Source organism: Hyperoodon ampullatus, assembly GCF_949752795.1.
Source record: "Hyperoodon ampullatus genome assembly, chromosome: 3".
Classification (NCBI taxonomy): domain Eukaryota; kingdom Metazoa; phylum Chordata; class Mammalia; order Artiodactyla; family Ziphiidae; genus Hyperoodon; species Hyperoodon ampullatus.
The window spans coordinates 120,250,956-120,271,515 of NC_136916.1; the positions used below are offsets into that span (position 1 = coordinate 120,250,956).

The 20,560-nt window shown below is 36.2% G+C and overlaps 1 protein-coding gene across 1 annotated transcript in view; it reads left to right on the forward strand.

Moving 5' to 3' along the window:
* Window positions 1–276: 276 nt before the first annotated feature.
* The window catches only part of MIA2 (MIA SH3 domain ER export factor 2), a gene marked incomplete at its 5' end in the record, with an annotated part of 112,125 nt that continues 91,841 nt past the window's right edge, over window positions 277–20,560 (forward strand). The window contains 6 exons of the mRNA XM_079699272.1: window positions 277–391; window positions 2,097–2,230; window positions 4,388–4,474; window positions 8,006–9,236; window positions 15,675–15,893; window positions 15,999–16,099. Of these exons, the coding sequence (XP_079555398.1) occupies window positions 277–391; window positions 2,097–2,230; window positions 4,388–4,474; window positions 8,006–9,236; window positions 15,675–15,893; window positions 15,999–16,099 (1,887 nt within the window). The remainder of the gene's footprint in view (window positions 392–2,096; window positions 2,231–4,387; window positions 4,475–8,005; window positions 9,237–15,674; window positions 15,894–15,998; window positions 16,100–20,560) is intronic.

The window sequence follows — 20,560 nt, forward strand, 5'->3', positions numbered from 1 at the left end:
ATGACTCCAAGTAAAAATCCCTGTTAATTATTAAACCCTTATGTATAATCTGGATACCTGACACTGCTGATACTGCAGATTGAGAACAGAGAGTTTTTGTCCCTCAAGTTAAGCCTAAACACCAATAGAAAAAGGTAGTTATCAAGGGATTTAAAAACCCCAAAACTTCTCCTCTTATATTTAGTAAAGAGTGTGGGGTATCTCCTGTTTTGGCTGGCATATCTAGTGCCTAAACAACTGGTTTAAACCTTGTTTGGGATTCCTGCTTGTTTTAGCATGGCGGATCTTGGAGTTCACAGAATCCTCCTTCTGGTTATTTCTCTGACAAAGTGTCTGGAGGGCACAAAACTGCTGGCAGACTTAAAAAAATGTGGTGACTTGGAATGTGAAAGTAAGTCGCTTTTCTTTTTTTCCTTCTTTTCCTCTAAAAATGAGGCTCTGAAATGATATAAAATGTTATTGTGGACATGTATGATAAAAATGAATGTTAATATCATTGATAAATATTTATAATTATAAGGTATAGTACACTATGAAAGAGAAATGCTGGAAGCAAAGTATTTTGTGATAGTTTTTAATGTAAATATACAAAGATCAGCCTGATATATAAATATATAAGAAATTTTAAGGATATTAATCCAGATCTCAAAAACAAACTAATTAGCACTTTTACTATTTTTTAAGATCAATGTGATTGATTTGTATTAAAAAAAATATCAAGCCATTTGATAGTTATTTTTATGAAGCCCTTACATTTTTTAGTTTCTATTTCACAATCAGAAGTTTCTGATTCTCATGAGTTTTCTAAGACTGTTTTTATTTCAAACCGTCATGATTTATTGTGTAAACTTTATCAAACGTTAATTATTTCTGTGTTCCCTTATTATGCAAAAATACTGAAATCAGTGTTAGGAATACATAATTTTATTTATATCTTTGAATATTAAACTTCCTTCTTCTACAAAGAGAAATTAATTTTCATTTTATTGCTTAAGAACTTATTTTCTGAAATTGGCATTATGGTACAAAATGAATAGCATCCCAGTATATTAGAATTGCTTTATATTGTTCTATCCCTCCAGTATGTGAGAATTACTTCGAATTTGCAACATGTAATTAAAAATGCAAAATATTATTAGTATGAACATAAATGATTTAAAAGTAAATTTTTTATGTGTAAACATTTTCCTTAATCATTTGGATACATAATTTAATATATAGAGAATGTTTACTAGATGATGTTTTATAATAATTTTATTATAACAACTTTTCTTTCATTCTTTACAAACTCATTTTAGTTTCCTTAGGGCTAGGCACATAACATGGAAAGAGAACATTCAAATTTATAGTAATTGATAAAAGTTATTTTAACTTTAATTGCACGACTTAATGAAAATGTTTTACATATGCCAGTATAATTATAATCGTTAATAAGGTATGTATATTACTTTATGTGCTGAAGGGCTAAATCTAGCATATGTGTTTATGGTCATTCATAGTTATTAAGGGCCTATTATGTGCTGGGTCTGGGGGATGAGGGGTGTGTATCTAAGAGGGATAAAATGAAATGTAAGATAAGTTTCTTGTCCTCCACAGATTTTCATTCTAGTGAATGATGACAAGACAGGTCAATATGAAACAGTAAATAGTAATACAACATAAGGTTAATAGATAATATTGAAATTCAGAGAAGTGGCAGAGTAGGATGGACCAATTAGGGATGTCTATAGCGGAAGTAGGATATGAGTTGTCCATGAAGAGAGACTGATGGGTTTTTAGAAAGGCTTAGGAAAAAACAGAAAGAAAACTCAGAATACAGAAAGTGGATGTTGCAGTGAAAAGAACTTCAGTTCAAATCTGGCTCCACCATTTATCAGGTGTGTGACCAGCTCTTTGATACTTAATTAAAGGCTCAATTTTTAGTCTGAGATGAGATTATTTATCTCATAGGTCTGTTCTGAGGATTTAATAATAGCAGTAATAAAAGGTATGAAAGAGCTTATCATGATGCCTGGAGTATAGTAGGTGCCAGAAGAAAACTAATTATCTTTTCCTTCCCTTCTCTACTGTGTGTTTTTCTCTGCATGTTTACATAGCTTTAATAAGCAGAGTCTTAGCCATAAGAGATTACAGAGGACCTGACTGTCGATACCTGAACTTCACTAAGGGAGAAGAGATATCTGTTTATGTTAAGCTTGCAGGAGAAAGTGAAGATCTGTGGGCAGGAAGTGTAAGTATCTAATCTTACAAATTGAATACAGAATAAATGACTAGCTTGCACAAGGATGCCTGGTGTTCATCTCTAAAGGAACTTTAAGAATTTCAAAGTACTTTATATATATATATTAAAAACCCTTAACATATTTAAACAAACAAACAAAAAATGGTCATGTTCAGTGCTGGTTCCAGAATTTCTATAAAAAGTAGCTTTGGGGAAGCCAGTCTGGTTGGGATGAAGGCTTAAGAGTGCCTTGAAATTACTTTTACACAGCATGCATAGTTTTTGAACTTAGGTTTTATATTTATTTAGAGAGACTTTTAGAGGTGCCAGTGGAGATTATGGGATGACTAGGTAACCCCAGCCATCCCTTGGTGCTACCAATGGCCAAGTTTAAGAGAGACTGGGAAGTTTTAGTTAATCAGATTAAATGACATGTCTTGGGAATTCCCTGGTGGTCCAATGGTTAGGACTCTGCGCTTTCATTGCCGAGGGTGCAGTTTCATTCCCTGGTTGGGGAACTAAGATCCCACTTGGCCAAAAAAAGAAAAAAAAGACATGTCTTTTTGAGCAAATAAAGGACTGAGTTGCTATTGAAGAGATCCTCAGAAAGATTAGTAGCCTAGGGAAGCGAGGTATATGAATTTTTCATGGAGAAAAAGAATAACTGAGAGAGACCACTATTTGGCCCAAAAATCCTATTACACTGAAATGCCTAGATGCCTGAATCACCTCTCTGAATATACAAATAGAAAAATTAATGATTAATATTTTCAGTTGAATATAGGTTTATATCTTAGATTATATCATGCCTTAGAATGAAAAGATACCATGACAAGTGATTTTACTCCCAAGCTGAACAAGCATGACTAACCTGATACATACATCATTTCCATATTGCGTATGCATAAGATCTCTTCCCTGTGTAGCCTCTGTGATCTTTATTTGAAGGAGCAGATTCTATTTGGGTCTATCCTGCTTTTTAGCATGAGGGGCTACATGACTGAACCTCAGACTGTTGTTGACCAGAATTGTTTACCTGGACTTTGCAGCTCCCAAGGCTTCTTACTGCTTATGGTGCCTTAAACATGCCATTTCTTTGTCTTGAATGCATGGGAGGTATCCAATGCAACTATAAGGAAAATGACACAGTATCATAAGAGGAAAAGAAAGCATTCTTTCTTGTTTACTATGTGTGAAAATGATAGTTCCACACAAAAGCAGCATGTAATGTGTGGAGCCAGGATGAAGTTTCAACCACACTTGGTTTTGTGCCTTAGGTGTCTAGTCCAGGCAGATGACTGTTTAAGAAGCCACACTGTGTGGTTAGGACTCTGGGCTTTCATTGCTGGAGGGCCCGGGTTCAATCCTTGGTCAGGGAACTAAGATCCCACAAGCCCCACTGTCATGGCCAAGAAAAAGAAGCCACACTGTGGAGTTCATTCTGTCAGTTTCCAAATAATTGCAGCAACTGAAGAGCTGGAAGAATCACAGTTGAGGTATAATGGTGCTGAATCAAAGGGACAAAAGGAATATGCTGTTTAAAGTTTGACAGGGATGGGAAATGGGCTGAGAGTGGTTATGTGAAGCCTTCACCCTTGGGGGACATCTTGTATGCACTTAAACCGATTGAGAGGATCTCCGTTACCAAGGTACCCTCAGAAAAGTTGTATGGAACCAAATGCACCCTGGAAGACTCATAGATCTTTACTATCTTGATGAATCCACCTCAGTCCTTCAGAGTTTAAACATCTTACCCAATTTTGACATCCTGAAAATGCTGCATGTGTCACAGCTCCATCTTGCTTGGCTACAGTCACCATTCTCTTGCTTTTTGATATTCCAGGTTTACTAGTGTAAATCTGTGGTCCTCCCGGGCAAGAAAGGTCATTAGGAACAGAAAAAGAAAGAAAATGTGTGGTTTTCCCTCTGAAATCTGAAAAAGTGGCATTTTATAGCTTGGCCCTTTGTTCCCTCAGATTTATGCTGTTCTGTCGAGTAGCAAAAGGAATATGATTTCACTGACTTGCTTTTAGATGGTAAATGAAAGCTGTTAATGTTTGTAATTTGAAATAGATGAAAGCCAAGGACATGAAACAAAATTAAGCTCAATGGCTATTATTGCTCTGATCACTCTTACTTGCTAATCTTCATTCTTCATTTTGATAGAAAGGAAAGGACTTTGGGTATTTTCCCAGAGATGCAGTCCAGATTGAAGAGGTGTTCATATCTGAGGAAGTTGAAATATCAACAAAAGTGAGTAAACTCATTTCGGTTATTAATTGAATTTATGTATTTATTTATTAAAGAAAATTTTATTTTCTCTAACAAAAGAAATAGTTGTTGTAAACACCCAAGAATTCTCTTTTCCAATTACCAATAGTTTTTTTTCTTCTTCTTTTATAATGAATGTATTATTTATTTTATTTTATTTATTTATTTTTATTAATTGATATTGGAGTATAGTTGCTTTATCAATTATTAACTGAATTTAGAATTTTTTGGCTAAAACAGTTTTCTGTGGTATAAGTGCCCATCAGTTATACATCTTATATAGTGGATATATAAAATAGTCTGAAAACTCACTCTAGGAATAGTTTGAGTATGTGAATAAAATCAGGTAAGACGAGATTGATGACAAGGATTTTGCTTACTGAAAAATTAACAGGCAGTAGAGTATAGTGGTTAAGAGCATGGATTCTGGAGGTGGACTGGGTTCAAAGCCTGACTCAGCCACTTAGTTGCCATGTGGTCTTGTGTGCCTTTTTTCTCATCTGTAAAATGAAGATGATGATTATAATATAGTGTTACCTCAACAAATTTATTGAGTAAAAAAAGAGCATATGTAAAGTACATAGAACAGCACTTAGTAAGTGCTATGTAAGTGTTAGATATTATTACTAATGTTATTGTCCTTTATTATTACTAATGTTATTTTCCTACTGGGACAGAGTTTATTTCCCATCACACTCTCTAGGTCTCATATCTGTAAACCTCTTTTGCTGTTGGAGTTTTAAATGAGCTTGATAATGCTGGGCTTGATAATGAGAATGGGAATCAGAAGGTGACTCTTCAATATGTGAATTTGATTAGCCCATTTAATTCACATTCCAGGTTAAGCCTATTTACCTTACATGAGGTCAGTGTGACGTCAGTCTGCCTAGTTAGTAAACTATTATCTGGCTCTTTTCCAGCACAAATTCTGGGATTAACTGTCTATTCACTGTATAACTACTGGTCCCGTCAGTTCTGTCTCCAAAATATATCTGTCTTCTCTTCATTTTTACTCTCCCCATAGCCCTGATTTAAAGCATCATTGTCTCTTGAGTAGAACACTGCAGTAGGTTTCTAACTGGTCTCCTTGCCTCTACTTTTGCCCTCTTCCAATTCATTCTCCAGACAGCAATGGATCTTATAGATACAAAACCAAAGAAATCAGATCATGTCATTCGCTTGGTTTAAAGCCTTTTTATGGCTTTGCATTGAACCTGGAATCAAGCCCTGACTCCTTACCCTGGCTCTACATGATCTGCTGCTGCCCCGGCTGCTGACCCTGTCACGTGCCACTCTCCCTGCACTCACTATGCTCCTGGCCACACTGGCCTATTGATAGTTCTTAGAACATGCCAAGCTCTTTCCTAGCCCAGAAACCCAAACGGGCTGTTCCCTCTGTTTGGAATGCTTCCCCTAAGTTCTTCACCTGGTTAGTTCCTTTTTATCCTTTAGGTCATAGCTGAAATATCAGTGCCTCAGAGAGCTCTTCCATGATGATTCTAAAGGAATTACTGATTCTTAATCACAGCTTACTGTTTACTTCCTACATAGCACTTATCACAATCTATAATTACATTTTTCTATTGTTTACTGTAGAATTTCAGCACCTGGCACAGTGCAGAGCACATAATAAGCATATAGAAAGCCCAAATTCTTTATTTTTTAAAAAACATGTATTTATTTAGGCTGCACCGGGTCTTAGTTGTGGCATGCATGTGGGATCTAGTTCCCCGATCAGGGATCGAACCCGGGACCCCTGCGTTGGGAGTGCAGAGTCTTACCCACTGAACCACCAGGGAAGTCCCTAGAAGGCCCAAATTCTTAGGTCAGATTCCCTGGGAAATAGACTCCGAGATGGATCTTTGCATCCAAGAGGTTTACTAGGGAGTACTCTTGGGAATAGCACCTGTGAGGGAATACAAGAAAAAGCAGGACTGGGCAGAGAAGTTGAACTGTGATCCAGTTGCAACAAAGGTTTCAGGTGATTCCATAAGGAGCTTTGAAGCTGGAATGGCCTTTCAGGCTTGTCCTGAATAGAGGCAAGGGGTTGGGCCTTTTTATCCTTGCATGACTGGCTCATCTGGGGTAGTGTAAACTTGGGCTAGGTTAGGCTAGTATTTACTAGAGACAGTTGCTATTTTTGTGTGTGTGTGTGCTGTACGCGGGCCTCTCACTGTTGTGGCCTCTCCCGTTGCGGAGCACAGGCTCTGGACACGCAGGCTCAGCGGCCATGGCTCACGGGCCCAGCCGCTCCACGGCATGTGGGATCTTCCCGGACCGGGGCACAAACCCGTGTCCCGTGCATCGGCAGGCGGACTCTCAACCACTGCGCCACCAGGGAAGCCCAACAGTTGCTATTTTAATTACTTGATTCATTTAATCCTCACAACACCTCTATAATGTAGGTACTGTCATTATTCTCATTTTACAGATGAGGAGACTGAGGCATAGAAAGGTCATCCTATTCACCCAAGGTCACAGAGCTAGTAAACGGCAGGATTAGGATTTGAACCCAGAGTGTTTGGCTCCAGCGTCTGTTGTTAATCACCTACGATGTTGCAATGCCAAAAAATACTGTAAAATTGCAATTCTGAAGTTTATTTTTGTAAAATTCTGAGCTTTATTCTCATTTCATAATGGTGATATCCAAAGAGCAGTGTATATCACTGTTTCATACCTTCAGATTAAAAAAAAATAGCTTCACCATTTTTCTTCTTGATGATTTGGTTGTTTTGTGAGATGAGCAAGGGGATCACTGCTTCCATCAGCTACATGCAATATCTCAATAAAAGAAGTCTAAGTGGGGACTTCCCCAGTGGTCCATTGGTAAAGAATCCACCTTCCAATGCAGGGGACACAAGTCCGATCCCTGGTCGGGGAATTAAGATCCCACATACCACGGGGCAACTGAGCCCACACAGTACAACCACTGAGCTCGCATGGCTCAACCTGAATGCCACGGACTACAGAGCCCATGTGCCCTGGAGCCCGCATGCCACAAGTAGAGAGAAGCCCACGTGTCACAGCTACAACCCAACGCAGCCAAAAAAATGAAGTTTTTTTTAGTTCAACTTCTAACCAGGCCTTCATGCTTTAGAGTCTTTGGTTTGTCTGAGCTGTGACCATGTGCTGTAAATTCCCCTCCCTGAAAGCGCTGCACAGCTGCATATGTCCATTCAGTGTACCCTTACCAGGAGCAAGATTTTGTGGCCATGTACCCCTGTTCACTAGAGTTTATTTGCAGAATATACTCAATACTTGATTGCCTCTGCTTCTGAATTTCTTCAATTATTTGATAATAAATAAATCCTAATGCAAGAGGATTTTCATTTAGGTTTATATCATTAACCCTGAAAAGTCAGTTATGATACAAGTGTTTGAGATTAGGAGTTTTTGCTCTGCTGTTGAGCTAGTTGTGTGGCCTTGGGAAAATCATACTCATCCATTTTAAATGATTTCAGAGAAACAAGGAGTTTTTATATATTAATGTCCATCGTAACTTTTTTCTTTCAGGAATCTGACTTTCTCTGTCTTCTTGGAATAAGCTACACATTTGAAAATGAAGATAGTGAGTTAAACAGTGATAATGGTGAAAAAATATATCCATATGAAGAAGGCAAGGAGCCCAAATCTAGAGTATATGAAAGTGATTTGCAGATAGACCTTGGCTTTTATTCAACTTCTGAAAGTACTTTGTTTGAAGACCAATTTCCAGCATCAGAGGCTCCTGAAGATATCAGAAGTACTAGTGAATCAAAAGACTGGGAAGCAGTAGAAGCTGGAAATGTGGAACAGTATCTTATTCCAGAAGGGGATCATGTCCTACCATCCTCAGCTATTCCTGAAGTGAAAGGATGGTTTGGATTTGGAAAGGACCAAGCTGGAGAAAAGACTTTTGAATCAGTTACTGAACCTCTAGAAGAAAGCTCATTTCGAAGTAGAAAAATAACAGTGGAAGATGAGAACGACCCAGAGGGATTAAACAATGGTGAGCCCAAAACAGAACATAAGCAAGAACTTGAATCAGAATTTGATTCAGTGCCAAAGAAACAGTCTGAACTAGTGTCTGAGTCAGAGCACATCCTCAATCCTCAAGACACTGGTTGGTTTGGTGGTGGATTTACAAGTTATTTTGGTTTTGGGGGTGAGGATACAGGGCTTGAATTATTGTCCAAAGAAAGCAACCCACCATTACAAGATGTTCCTAGTTCCATATCCTCTGAGGAAGAACCCACCATTCCGTGTACAGAAATATTAACAGAAAAAGAAGACACAGCCACTAATGATAGCTCAATTCTCAAGCCAAGTTGGTTTGATTTTGGTTTTGCTATGCTAGGATTTTCATATGCTAATGAAGATAAAATTATATCAGATGATGGAAAAAATGAAGAAGGTGGGGGATATAAACATGGACAACCTCCAACAAGTGAATTTGACCCTGATAAGGAACAAGAAATAAAAATAATAAAAATTATGGAAACTGAAAATCAAATAGGCAAGAAAAGGGTCTTAGAGAAAACAGATGATTCTGATACTTTACCATATTTTAAAAAGTTCTTGTATACTTTTGACAACCCCTGGAACTTCCAGAACATTCTAAAGGAGACAGAATTGCCATTTCCCAAAGAGACACTGGATGAAAATAATGGAGGTGAAAATGATAAAAGAGAAGAATTTTCAGTTGAGTATTACCCCACAGATAATACAGAAGATATGATGTTGAAAAACGGATACAGTCAGCCAGGTTAGTATAAAAATATCTATAATATGATTTCTTTTTAAAATATAATCTAATTAAAAAAATTATACAGCAGGTTCTTATTAGTTATCTATTTTATACATATTAGTGTATATATGTCAATCCCAATCTCCCAATTCATCACACCACCACCCCTCCCCCCCACTTTCCCCGCTTGGTGTCCATACATTAAACATAATCTATTTTTAAGAGTGCAAATCACATGAAACATCCAGGAATCCATGTTTCTCAAAATACTCAATAATCAACAACAACTTTATCAATCACCCTTTTATCAATTTCTGGTTTACTGTGGGATTTAGTAGATCTTAATATCATAAAATAAAATCCCAAGGGACAAAGAATGATTGGCTATATATGGATGTTTCAAGGAGATCTCAAGGTATTTTACAATAAGCTCTAATCAAACTATTATACATAAACAGGTTAAAAATATAAATAGTGCTAAGGTTTTTTTTTTTTTTTAACAAAAGCAATTTCTGTTCCCTCTGTCCATTTCTACTTCTACCTCTGTCCCAGGGACAATAATTTCCTTTATTTATTTATTTATTTATTTATTTATTTTCTTTTTGCGGTATGCGGGCCTCTCACTATTGTGGCCTCTCCCGTTGAGGAGCACAGGCTCCGGACGCGCAGGCTCAGTGGCCATGGCTCACGGGCCTAGCCGCTCCGTGGCATGTGGGATCTTCCCAGACCAGGGCACGAACCCGTGTCCCCTGCATCGGCAGGCGGACTCTCAACCACTGCACCACCAGGGAAGCCCTCCTTTATTTTTTTAAGAAAATTTCTTTTAGTGTTTATCTCTATTTTCTAAATAAAATATTTATATTCTTCTTTGAGTAACCTATTTTAGATGATGTTCATTGACTTCCTGTTCTGTTAGGTGAGAATTTTTTCTTATTTGCACTCACTTTTTAGCTCATTTACACTTTCCCAATATAGCTATATCTGAATGGTGTTCTCAGAAACCTAAGCTAAGGTAATTTAAAATTGTCTTTATTCCTGAATGATATTTTATTCTAGATCTATAGCTCCTCCCCCCAAGAAGATCTATGATAACAAGGGTTTTCTTTAAGTTTACAAGATAATAAGGAAACTCAAGCAAAAACAATGTAAAAAGTTTTCAGCTTTCTTCAAGTCTCTCAATTCTAGGAGATCAACAGAGGGCAATAGAAGAGAGCAGAGTATCAGAGGATACTTCTAGATCTAGATGTCCAGGTATCTAGCAACTCCTATGATTAAAAACAAGTGGATAGCATTTTAAGTAAAGAATTATATAACATGACTTTCCCACATCTCCATTCTGATGTCTCTATGATGGACAGATTAGAAACCCAACAAATATTGGCCAATAATACAGAAACAATCGACCTAGAATGACAGAAAAACTTTCACAGGAAGAGATCAACAATGTTGCAAACTCAGAAGGAAACACATTTCACTGGTGCTGGTTGATTATCTTGAATTTCCAGAAGAACTATATGTTATTTCTTAATATTCTACAAAATATGAGTTCTTTACTTGATCAACATCCTCAACCAGAATATAGACTTTAGATTCTAACCCTTTTCTAAATAAGAAAGGTGGTGTGATGATTTTCATGACTGAAAACATTAGAGACCTAGATTTTCAAAGGCTAGAGGAAATTACTTTGTTCTAAGCTTGTTAGGTCCTAAGGGAATATTTGTGAAAAAGCAGATGAGTAATTGGAAAGAAGAGAGACTAAAAGAAAACAATATCAGGCCCAGAAATACAGTATTCAAAATATAGATATATAAAAATATTTTAGAGCTTATTTATAGAAACTTCAAGGCATTCTGAATATCATTTTAGTAGAACTTATTTATCATTTCATATAGTGATACTGGGAGAATTTCTAAATATGAATAACTTGGTAGATAGTCAAATGAGAACAGGGCATTTATGCAATTATAACTAGTTTTGAGGGTCTTTTATAAAAATGTTAAGAAATTCCTTTAAGTTTCAGAAAAAAGATGTCTTACTATATAAATACTTCAAAACATTTCACTATTAATTAAATGAAAAACAAGCTGGGGTCATGCAAAGTTTGTTTTAAAAAAAGAATACTAGGGACTTCCCTGGTGGTCCAGTGTTTAAGAATCTGCCTTCCAATGCAGGGGGACGCGGGTTTGATCCCTGATTGGGGAACTAAGATCTCACATGCTGCAGGACAACTAAGCCTGCGTGCTCTAGAGCCTGAGAGCCCCAACGAAGAGCCCGCACGCAGCAATGGAAGATCCCGCATGACGCAACAAAGATCCCAAGTGCTACAACTAAGACCCGACACAGCCAAATAAATAAATAAATACTAAAAAGAAAAAAGAAGAATACTGAAAGAGGGATTCAGATAAAACCACAGACTATTTTCTCAATATTGGAGAAATAGCTAAAATAGACAATATTTTCAGATAATTTCAACAACTCTTTTTTTTTGCGGTACGCGGGCCTCTCACTGTTGTGGCCTCTCCCATTGCGGAGCACAGGCTCCGGATGCGCAGGCCCAGTGGCCATGGCTCATGGGCCCAGCCGCTCCGTGGCATGTAGGATCTTCCCAGACTGGGGCACGAACCCATGTCCCCTGCATCGGCAGACGGACTCTCAACCACCGTGCCACCAGGGAAGCCCTCAACAACTCTTTTAGGGAATAACAAATGAAAACTTGACTTATTTAGAAAGAGTGCATAAGGAAAATGAATCACTGATCTTGAAAAAGCATTTGTGAAAAGCTGAGGTTTGAGATAACCACATTTACAAAAAGCTAATATCCTGAGATAAGAATTTACAAAACAGATAAATTAGGGAACAATTATTTATATTACAATATTAATAGATCCTAAGGGAATATTAGGATATTAGGACTCCATTTTACAAAAGGACTCCAAACTGAGCTTATTTAAATAATGAATTTCCCAAGTACAGTTAAATATGAAAACTATTCATTATTTTATTTGAATTAAAATTCTGTTTATTAATTTATTAACAATTGTAAGAAAGTCATATCTGTATCTAATGTACTTTTTAAAATTGAAGTATTGTTGATTTACAACGTTTCAGGTGTACAGCAAAGTGATTCACTTATACATATATAACTGAATATATATGTATAAGAATATATGTATATTCTTTTTCAGATTCTTTTCTATATTAGGTTATTATAAGGTATTGAATATAGTTCCCTGTGCTATACATTAGGACCTTGTTGTTTATCCATTTTATATACAGTAGTGTATAACTGTTAATCCCAAATTCCTAATTTATCTCTCTCCCACTTTCCCCTTTGGTAACCATAAATTTGTTTTCTATGTCTGTGAGTCTATTTCTGTTTTGTAAATAAGTTCATTTGTATCATTTTTTAGACTCCACATATAAGTGATATCATATGATATTTGTCTTTCTCTGACCTACTTCATTTAATATGATAATCTCTAGGCCCATCAATGTTGCTGCAAATGGCATTATTTCATTCTTTTTTATGTCTGAGTAATAGTCCATTGTATATGTATACCATCTTCTTTATCTATTCATCTGTCGATGGACATTTAGGTTGCTTCTATGTCTTGGCTATTTGTAAATATTGCTGTTATGAACATTGGGGTGCATGTATCTTTTCAAATTATAGTTTTCTCCCGATATATGCCCAGGAATGGGATTGTTGGATCATATGGTAGTTCTATTTTTAGTTTTTTAAGAAACCTCCATACTGTTCTTCATAGTGGCTGTATCAGTTTACATTTCTACCAACAGTATAAGAGGGTTCCCCTTTCTCCACACTCTCTCCAGCATTTATTGTTTGTAGGTTTTTTGATGATAACCATTCTGACTGGTGTGAGGTGATACCTCTTTGTACTTTTGATTTGAATTTCTCTAATAATTAGCAACATTGAACATCTTTTCATGTGCTTCTTGGCCATCCAGATGTCTTCTTTGGAGAAATGCCTATTTAGGTCTTCCACTCATTTTTTTGATTGGGTTGTTTGCTTTTTTGATATTGAGCTGTTTGTATATTTTGGAAATCAATTCCTTGTCAGTTGCATCATCCACAAATATTTTCTCCCATTCCGTAGGTTGTCTTTTTGTTTTGCTTATGGTTTCCTTTGCTGTGCAAAGCATTTTAGTTTGATTAGGTCCCATTTGTTTATCTTTGGTTTTGTTTCCATTTCCATCTCTAGGAAACAGATCCCCCAAAATACTGTTGCAATTTATGTCAAAGAGTGTTCTGCCTATGTTTTCCTCTAGGAGTTTTATAGTATCCAGTCTTACATTTAGGTCTTTAATCCATTTTGAGTTTATTTTTGTATACAGTATTAGAGAATGTTCTAATTTCATTCTTTTACATGTAGCTGTTCAGTTTTCCCAGCACCATTTATTGAAGATACCATCTTTTCTCCATTGTATATTCTTACCTCCTTTGTTCTAGATTAATTGACCATAAGTGCATGGGTCTATTTCTAGGCTCTCTATCCTGTTCCACTGATCCATGTGTCTTTGTTCCAGTACCATACTATTTTGATGACTGTAGCTTTGTAGTATAGTCTGAAGTCAGGGAACTTGATTCCTCCAGCTCTTCTTTTTCAAGATTGTTTTGGCTTCTAATGTAAATCTTAAAGCTTAGATTTAAGTAATGTGAAAATAATACCTCAAAAGTATAATCAAATATGAAATTATTATAGGAAATTTTCATTTTCTTCACATATATTTATTTCAAATGCAGTGTAAAACAATATTTAAAATAAACCAAATTAGGCACATATAAATTTGGTGTAATTAATTGTCGAATAAGCCTTTTTTTCCCCTAATGCCATTAAACATCATTGTAGATCACTATTTGAGTCCTATATTTACAACAGTCCCATTGTATTAAGACTCCTGAGTTGATTGTTCATTTTTAAGTTTAATGTCCACAGGTGGCATGAGTAAGTTACAGACATGTGTTTGCTTACTTGGGACTTTCATCTTTTAAACAATGCTAAGTAAGTGACAGCATCAAAGCCATGTGTTAAATTCATAACTCAAAGAGCAAAGTTAGACATTGAATAATTCAGTTAGGACTATTCTTTAATATTGTTTTTCAGGGCTGCACTGATACTTTTCTATCCTTGTCTTAAAAAGTAACTGAGGAATAAATCCCACAATTTACTTGAATACTATAAATCAGGCTAGGACTAGTTAGAACTTCTTTTTTTAAATCCTGTTCGATTAGTTCATTGAATCAGGTGATCAGTTTAAACTATGTTTGAAAATTGAAGTGTCTTAAATTGATGGCTATTTGACATGGTATGCACATGTATGCATATGATGCCATGGTATGCATATGATGCAACATTACAAATGTGTAAAATTATGACATATATGTTTCTTTATTTTGGGGAAGGGTGATCCTTTTTATTTTTTATTATTTTTATTATTTTTTATAAATTTATTCATTTAAAAATAAATTTATTTATTTTTTATTTATTTTTGGCTGCATTGGGTCTTTGTTGCTGCGCACAGGCTTTCTCTAGTTGTGGCAAGCAGAGTCTACACTTCGTTGCAGTGTGTGGGCTTCTCTTGCTGTGGAGCATGAGCTCTAGGCCTGCGGGCTCAGTAGTTGTGGCTCATGGGCTCTAGAGCACAGGCTTAATAGTTGTGGTGCATGGTCTTAGTTGCTCCGCGGCATGTGTGATTTTCCTGGACCAGGGCTCGAACCCGTGTCCCCTGCATTGGCAGGCTGATTCTTAACCACTGCGCCACCAGGGAAGCCTGGTAATCCTTTTTAAATGAAAGTTCTTGAGATGTACATATATATCTTCATATATACAGGGCCATGAGTCAAAGGACGCAGATGCACTCCAGAAGGTAGAAAAGGCAATGAAATGGGTTCTCCTCTAGAGCCTCCAGAAGGAACACACAGCCCTGCCAAAACCTTGGTTCTAGGATTTCTGATTTCCAGAACTCTAAGAGAATATATTTGTATTCTTTAAGCCGCTAAGTGTGTGGTAATTTATTACATCAGAAGTAGCAACTGGGGCTTCCCTGGTGGCGCAGTGGTTGAGAGTCCGCCTGCCGATGCAGGGGAGGCGGGTTCGTGCCCCGGTCCGGGAAGATCCCACATGCCGTGGAGCGGCTGGGCCCGTGGGCCATGGCCGCTGAGCCTGTGTGTCCGGAGCCTGTGCTCCGCAACGGGAGAGGCCACAACAGTGAGAGGCCCGCGTACCACACACACAAAAAAAAAAAAAAAAAAAAAAAAGAAGTAGCAACTAACAGAGGCTACAAATTTATGTTTTAATGAATTCTTTCCATAATGAAGTATCACAATGCCCACAAGATTCAAAGAATGACCTGACTAGAAAAAAAAATAGGAAGCCCACAACAAAGCAAGCATGTAAAAAAGAATCCCAAATATTTCTCCTTATTTATTTGCAGATATGGTCTCTAAAATAGAGCTATCTATGAGAATTCATGAAGAAGTACATTTCAAAACTCTGTCTTCTGAAAATAATGATGAAAAATCAAAAACATCACTAGGCACTGAAAGGCCTACTCAAGTGGAAATAGACACATTTGTGGAAAATACCCTGTCAAACAGTCAGATCTTTTCAACTGATTACTCTTTGTCTTCTCAAAATTATGTTTCTCAAAAAGGTAAGAAACAAGCTATTTGTTCTCCAATGCAGCAAGTAAGGAAAAAATTAGATTCAAAATTATATCGTATCAAGTGTTAACATATTTTTATTTATAAATTGACAGAAGATGCTTCTGAGTGTCAGATTCTGAAATATTTATTTCAAATTGATGTTTATGATTTCCTGAATTCTGCGTTTTCACCAATTGTAGTTCTTACAGAAAGGGTAAGTTGACGTTTTAGATGTTTTTCAATAATTTTACCTATTTTACTAAGTATAGGAACAGCTGAAAATTATGTTTGAGTGAATCCTTCCTATGTGAGTGTTACATAATATTTCTCTTTACATAAGATCTTACATGTAAGCTTTCTCCTTACATGAATGTTTTGTTGCATGGATGTTGTTAAGGATTTTTTCTAAAACTTTCCTTAAGCTTTGTTGATCTTGAGCATTTGGGATTTTTCCTTCTCCTTTTTTTCAAATCAGGGGAAATTACACTAAGAGTTAACTCAGAAATAATATGAACTGAAAATTAATCTTAAGCAAATTATTAGTATTTGAATGACAGCTGTGACCTCAGAATGGTGTAATGTGAGAATCTTGCAAAAGCAACTAGTACCTCAAAATTTAACCAAGTCATAACTAAAATTCTAAAATCTGTCCACTTTTTCATTTATTGTAAATCCTATTAAATTCTGTCTCATTTATTGTAAATGAAATATTGCAAAAGGACCTAGCTGTAGTACTTGGCACATGAGGCCTTTTACAAATGTTTGTTCCTTTTCTCATCTACTGCTACCAAATAAATAATTGAGGAAGTACTTTTGTCTTCTCATTTACATTTTAAGATGAAATTTTTTTTTTTTTTTTTTTTTTTTTTTTTTTTTTTTGTGGTACGCGGGCCTCTCACTGTTGTGGCCTCTCCCGTTGCGGAGCACAGGCTCCGGATGCGCAGGCTCAGCAGCCATGGCTCACGGGCCCAGCCGCTCCGCGGCATATGGGATCCTCCCAGACCGGGGCACGAACCCGTATCCCCTGCATCGGCAGGCGGACTCTCAACCACTGCGCCACCAGGGAGGCCCTTAAGATGAAATTTAACAGTGGTTGCCTTCAAGGAGTTCACTCTAGTTGGAGGACACCAGTGAAAAAAATGCAATAATTATAATATGGTGCCGTAATAGCCACAGGATGCTACTGATATACAGGAAGAGCTGCCTAGTAGACTGATTGGAAGTGGTAGGTAGAGAGGGTGTGGACGAGGATCCTGGGAAAATGTCCCAGAAGAGATCTTACTTGAGCTGATATTGAAGAAAGAGTAGGAGTTAGCCAGGCAAGAAAGGATAAACATTCTAGGTTGAGGAGAGAGCATTTTTAAAAGCACAGGAGTGGGAGAGAGCTTGGCATTTTTGGAGATCTATAAACAATTCAGTCTGATTGAATACAAAGTGAGACTGAAGTTGTATACTGGGATTATGTAAAAAACAGCTTTGCATGTTATGATAGGAAGTTGAACTCTATCTTTTAAATGATGGGGCACTATTGAGGAATTTTAAGTAGGGAGTGAACTGAAAAATTTTCATTTTTAAAGTCTATCTGTCAACATTGTCAAATAAGAATTGAACCGGATAAAGACCAGAGGCAGGGAGGCCAATCAAGAAGTTATCACTTTAGTTCAGGAAATAAATGGTGAAGGTCTAAAACAGGGTTTATAAACTCAAATGAAATGAGTGCAGCACAGGTAAAGGTGAGAGCTGTAACCAACTGGAGAGTGTATGCCTTCTCTGAAACATGTAGCTGCTACTTACCTTCAGCCTGGTTTTTGCCAGATCTTCTGATATTTCAGGAAAAGTTGGAAATCTGGGTTCTTTTGTGTGAAATTTCCCAATTTTAAATGCTGGCAAATATTTAGATTAGAAAAAATATCATGCAGTTCAGACAAAACATTCTGTGGGTTGGGTCTGGCCCACTAGCCACATTTTTTAACCTTTGGCCTAATATCTGATAGTGGTTGTTAAAATGATTGGAAGGACAAACTAGGTAGATTTTTGTAGATAGAATTCATTGGATTTAATGATTGATCAAATGTAGCAAGGAAAAGAAAATGGAAAAGTGAGGATAATTTACCAGATTTTTATTTAGGGTGACCAGGTGCCACTGACTGTAAGAGTATTTGTGAAAACTAGGCTTAATGACACATATTGTTTTGCTTTCAGAGGCTTCCTCCTTACTTTATTTCTTTGCTGGTTTCCAGAGAGTTGACATTACTTGGTAAATAAGTTCAGAGAAGTGATTAATTTACTCTGTATGATTTGGTGTTGAAGATGTTGATTAAAAACATTACTTAGAAATCTGCTCTAGCATAGGAGAAAAGGAAAACTAATAATAATGATGTAATTTATAAAAATAGTCATAATAAAACTTTCAACTACCCATTTAATTAATTCTACTTATTAGTATGTCCAACTGACATAGCCCTCACTTGTCATCCCCCTCTCCCATAAATTATACCAGTGAAGTTACTAAATTAAAAAATAATTTATTAGTACACCATATTCACCTTTCATATAAAGTGCTTACTTAATACAGGCTATGCTAAGTAAGCTTACTTTTGTGGACTCATTAAATATCATCAAATACATTTTACTTGAACCATTTTGGTTGAAATTCTTCAGACATGAAAATATTGAAGTTAAATTTGTTAATTATCTTGTGACCTTGGAGAGTCACTTGTTCTCTGGGGAAGTCTTGGTTTAAAACTGTAATATCAGTAGCAGAGACTAGATGACAGACTGGTCATTGGCTGGCTTGAACATTGTTTAAAAATTATGAACCAGTTGACTACATTTAAAAGGTTAGTTCATATAAAAATCTGGATTTCTGCGTTCTCTTGAAGAAGTAGAAGACTGTAATACATAGTCTTCCGTTCTTCTGTGGCAACACGAAGCTCAAGCTGAATAGCGCTTGCATTGAATAGACATGTGGTTTTCATTTCCCTATACTTATTTCAACTGTTTGGCCTCTATACAGCTTTAAGTTCATAATGTTTGGGCTAAATGCTCTGAAGAGTTTCTGCCAGGTCAGGAATGCTAAGTCTTAGTGGGTCTATTAAGCATCCATAATAGCTGAAGTAAATGGAAAATTTGAGCAATTTTCCAGTTAAATGTAGGCAAAAGTGTTTCCTTTTCTTCTTGCCTAAATGCTTCAGGTAATTGTTTCTATTCGCTGATAATTTTAGTTAGATTTTGTATACAAAATACTTTTTTTGAATTGTTTAAGTAATAGGAATCAACACCACTTTTTAATCTATTTTATTTTATAATTGAGGAGGCTCTTTGGGTTCTAACCTTTATATATTCTTAACTAGAATAAAAAATATATAAATATATTCATTTATATGTGGAATAAACAATGGAAATTCCCCAGCTCTTGTTCAACAGGTAGCTCCTGATTTAGTATGTTCTGAGAACAACTCTTACATCACTAGTGCAGAGAATGAAGATGTGGCTCAGCATGTTTGACTTTCTTTTGAAGGACTAGATCGTACAGCCTGTGACACTGACTGTTTAATTAAATGGGAGTAACTAGTGTTTACAGTTTAGCAACAGGGCCCTTCATAAGGGAAATCAGTTTCTAGGTTGTGGACAAGGTTTACTGGTTAGCATGTTTCCAATGTGCTTGTATGCTTTCTAGCAGCTGTCACAAACACTAACAGCATTTGTTCTCCATTTCCTTTAAAGTAAGCTTATATAAGATGGCAAAATCCCATATCTACTTAAGGAGGACAAACTTTGATATCTTTCACATGGTAAAAATCATGTACTCTATATGAATATAATATAAAATAAAACATTCAATTTTATTTTTATCAGTTACCTAATTTAGTATTTCTCTTTTCAATTGTAGATTTTAAGAGGGTAGTACTAGGCATGACATTTAAGGAAGAATTAATCAGGAGTTATGTCCATGAAATTAGATTATGGGTTGGTAGTCACAACTCCACCTATAGCACCCCTTTGCCACACAAGTGTCAAAGCAGGATCACAGTGTGGAAACACAAGAGTGCAGGATGTATTAGAATCTGAAATCTTTCTCAAGGATATGAGGAGCTTAGTAGAACTTTATTTACATATTAGAATATATTAACATGAACCTTTTAAAAAATGGAATTGAAACATCTAGAGGAAGAGGTAAGTTTCTATATGACTATTAAATGTGCAGAAAAGAAATTAGGTTTGAACCTGGCATTGAGTTTAAGTTTTACTGTTTTTGCCATGGGGAAACTTGTAGATTTTTCTTTTAAATTTCATTTATCCTTTTGTCCCTGCTCTATGTTTTTAATATTTGGAATGGTAATTATTGAAAAACTAGAAAAGGACACAGACTGTCTCAGGGAGGGCAAAGGGATTTTTAAAAAAATGTTTTACGTTGTAAATAAATCCTGAAAGCTAACGATTCTGGAGTTCCCTGAAAATGTTCAGACTAACTGAAGAATTTTCATTCAGTAATACAGTGTTTTAATTGAGGCATATGTTGTTGTTCTAAGATCCTTTGAAATTCTAAATTTTGGTTATGCTTCTGTTTAGATTTTTAAAATTAATTAATGAATTAGTTTATTTATTTTTGGCTGCATTGGGTCTTCGTAGCTGTATGCGGGCTTTCTCTAGTTGCAGCGAGCGGGGGCCACTC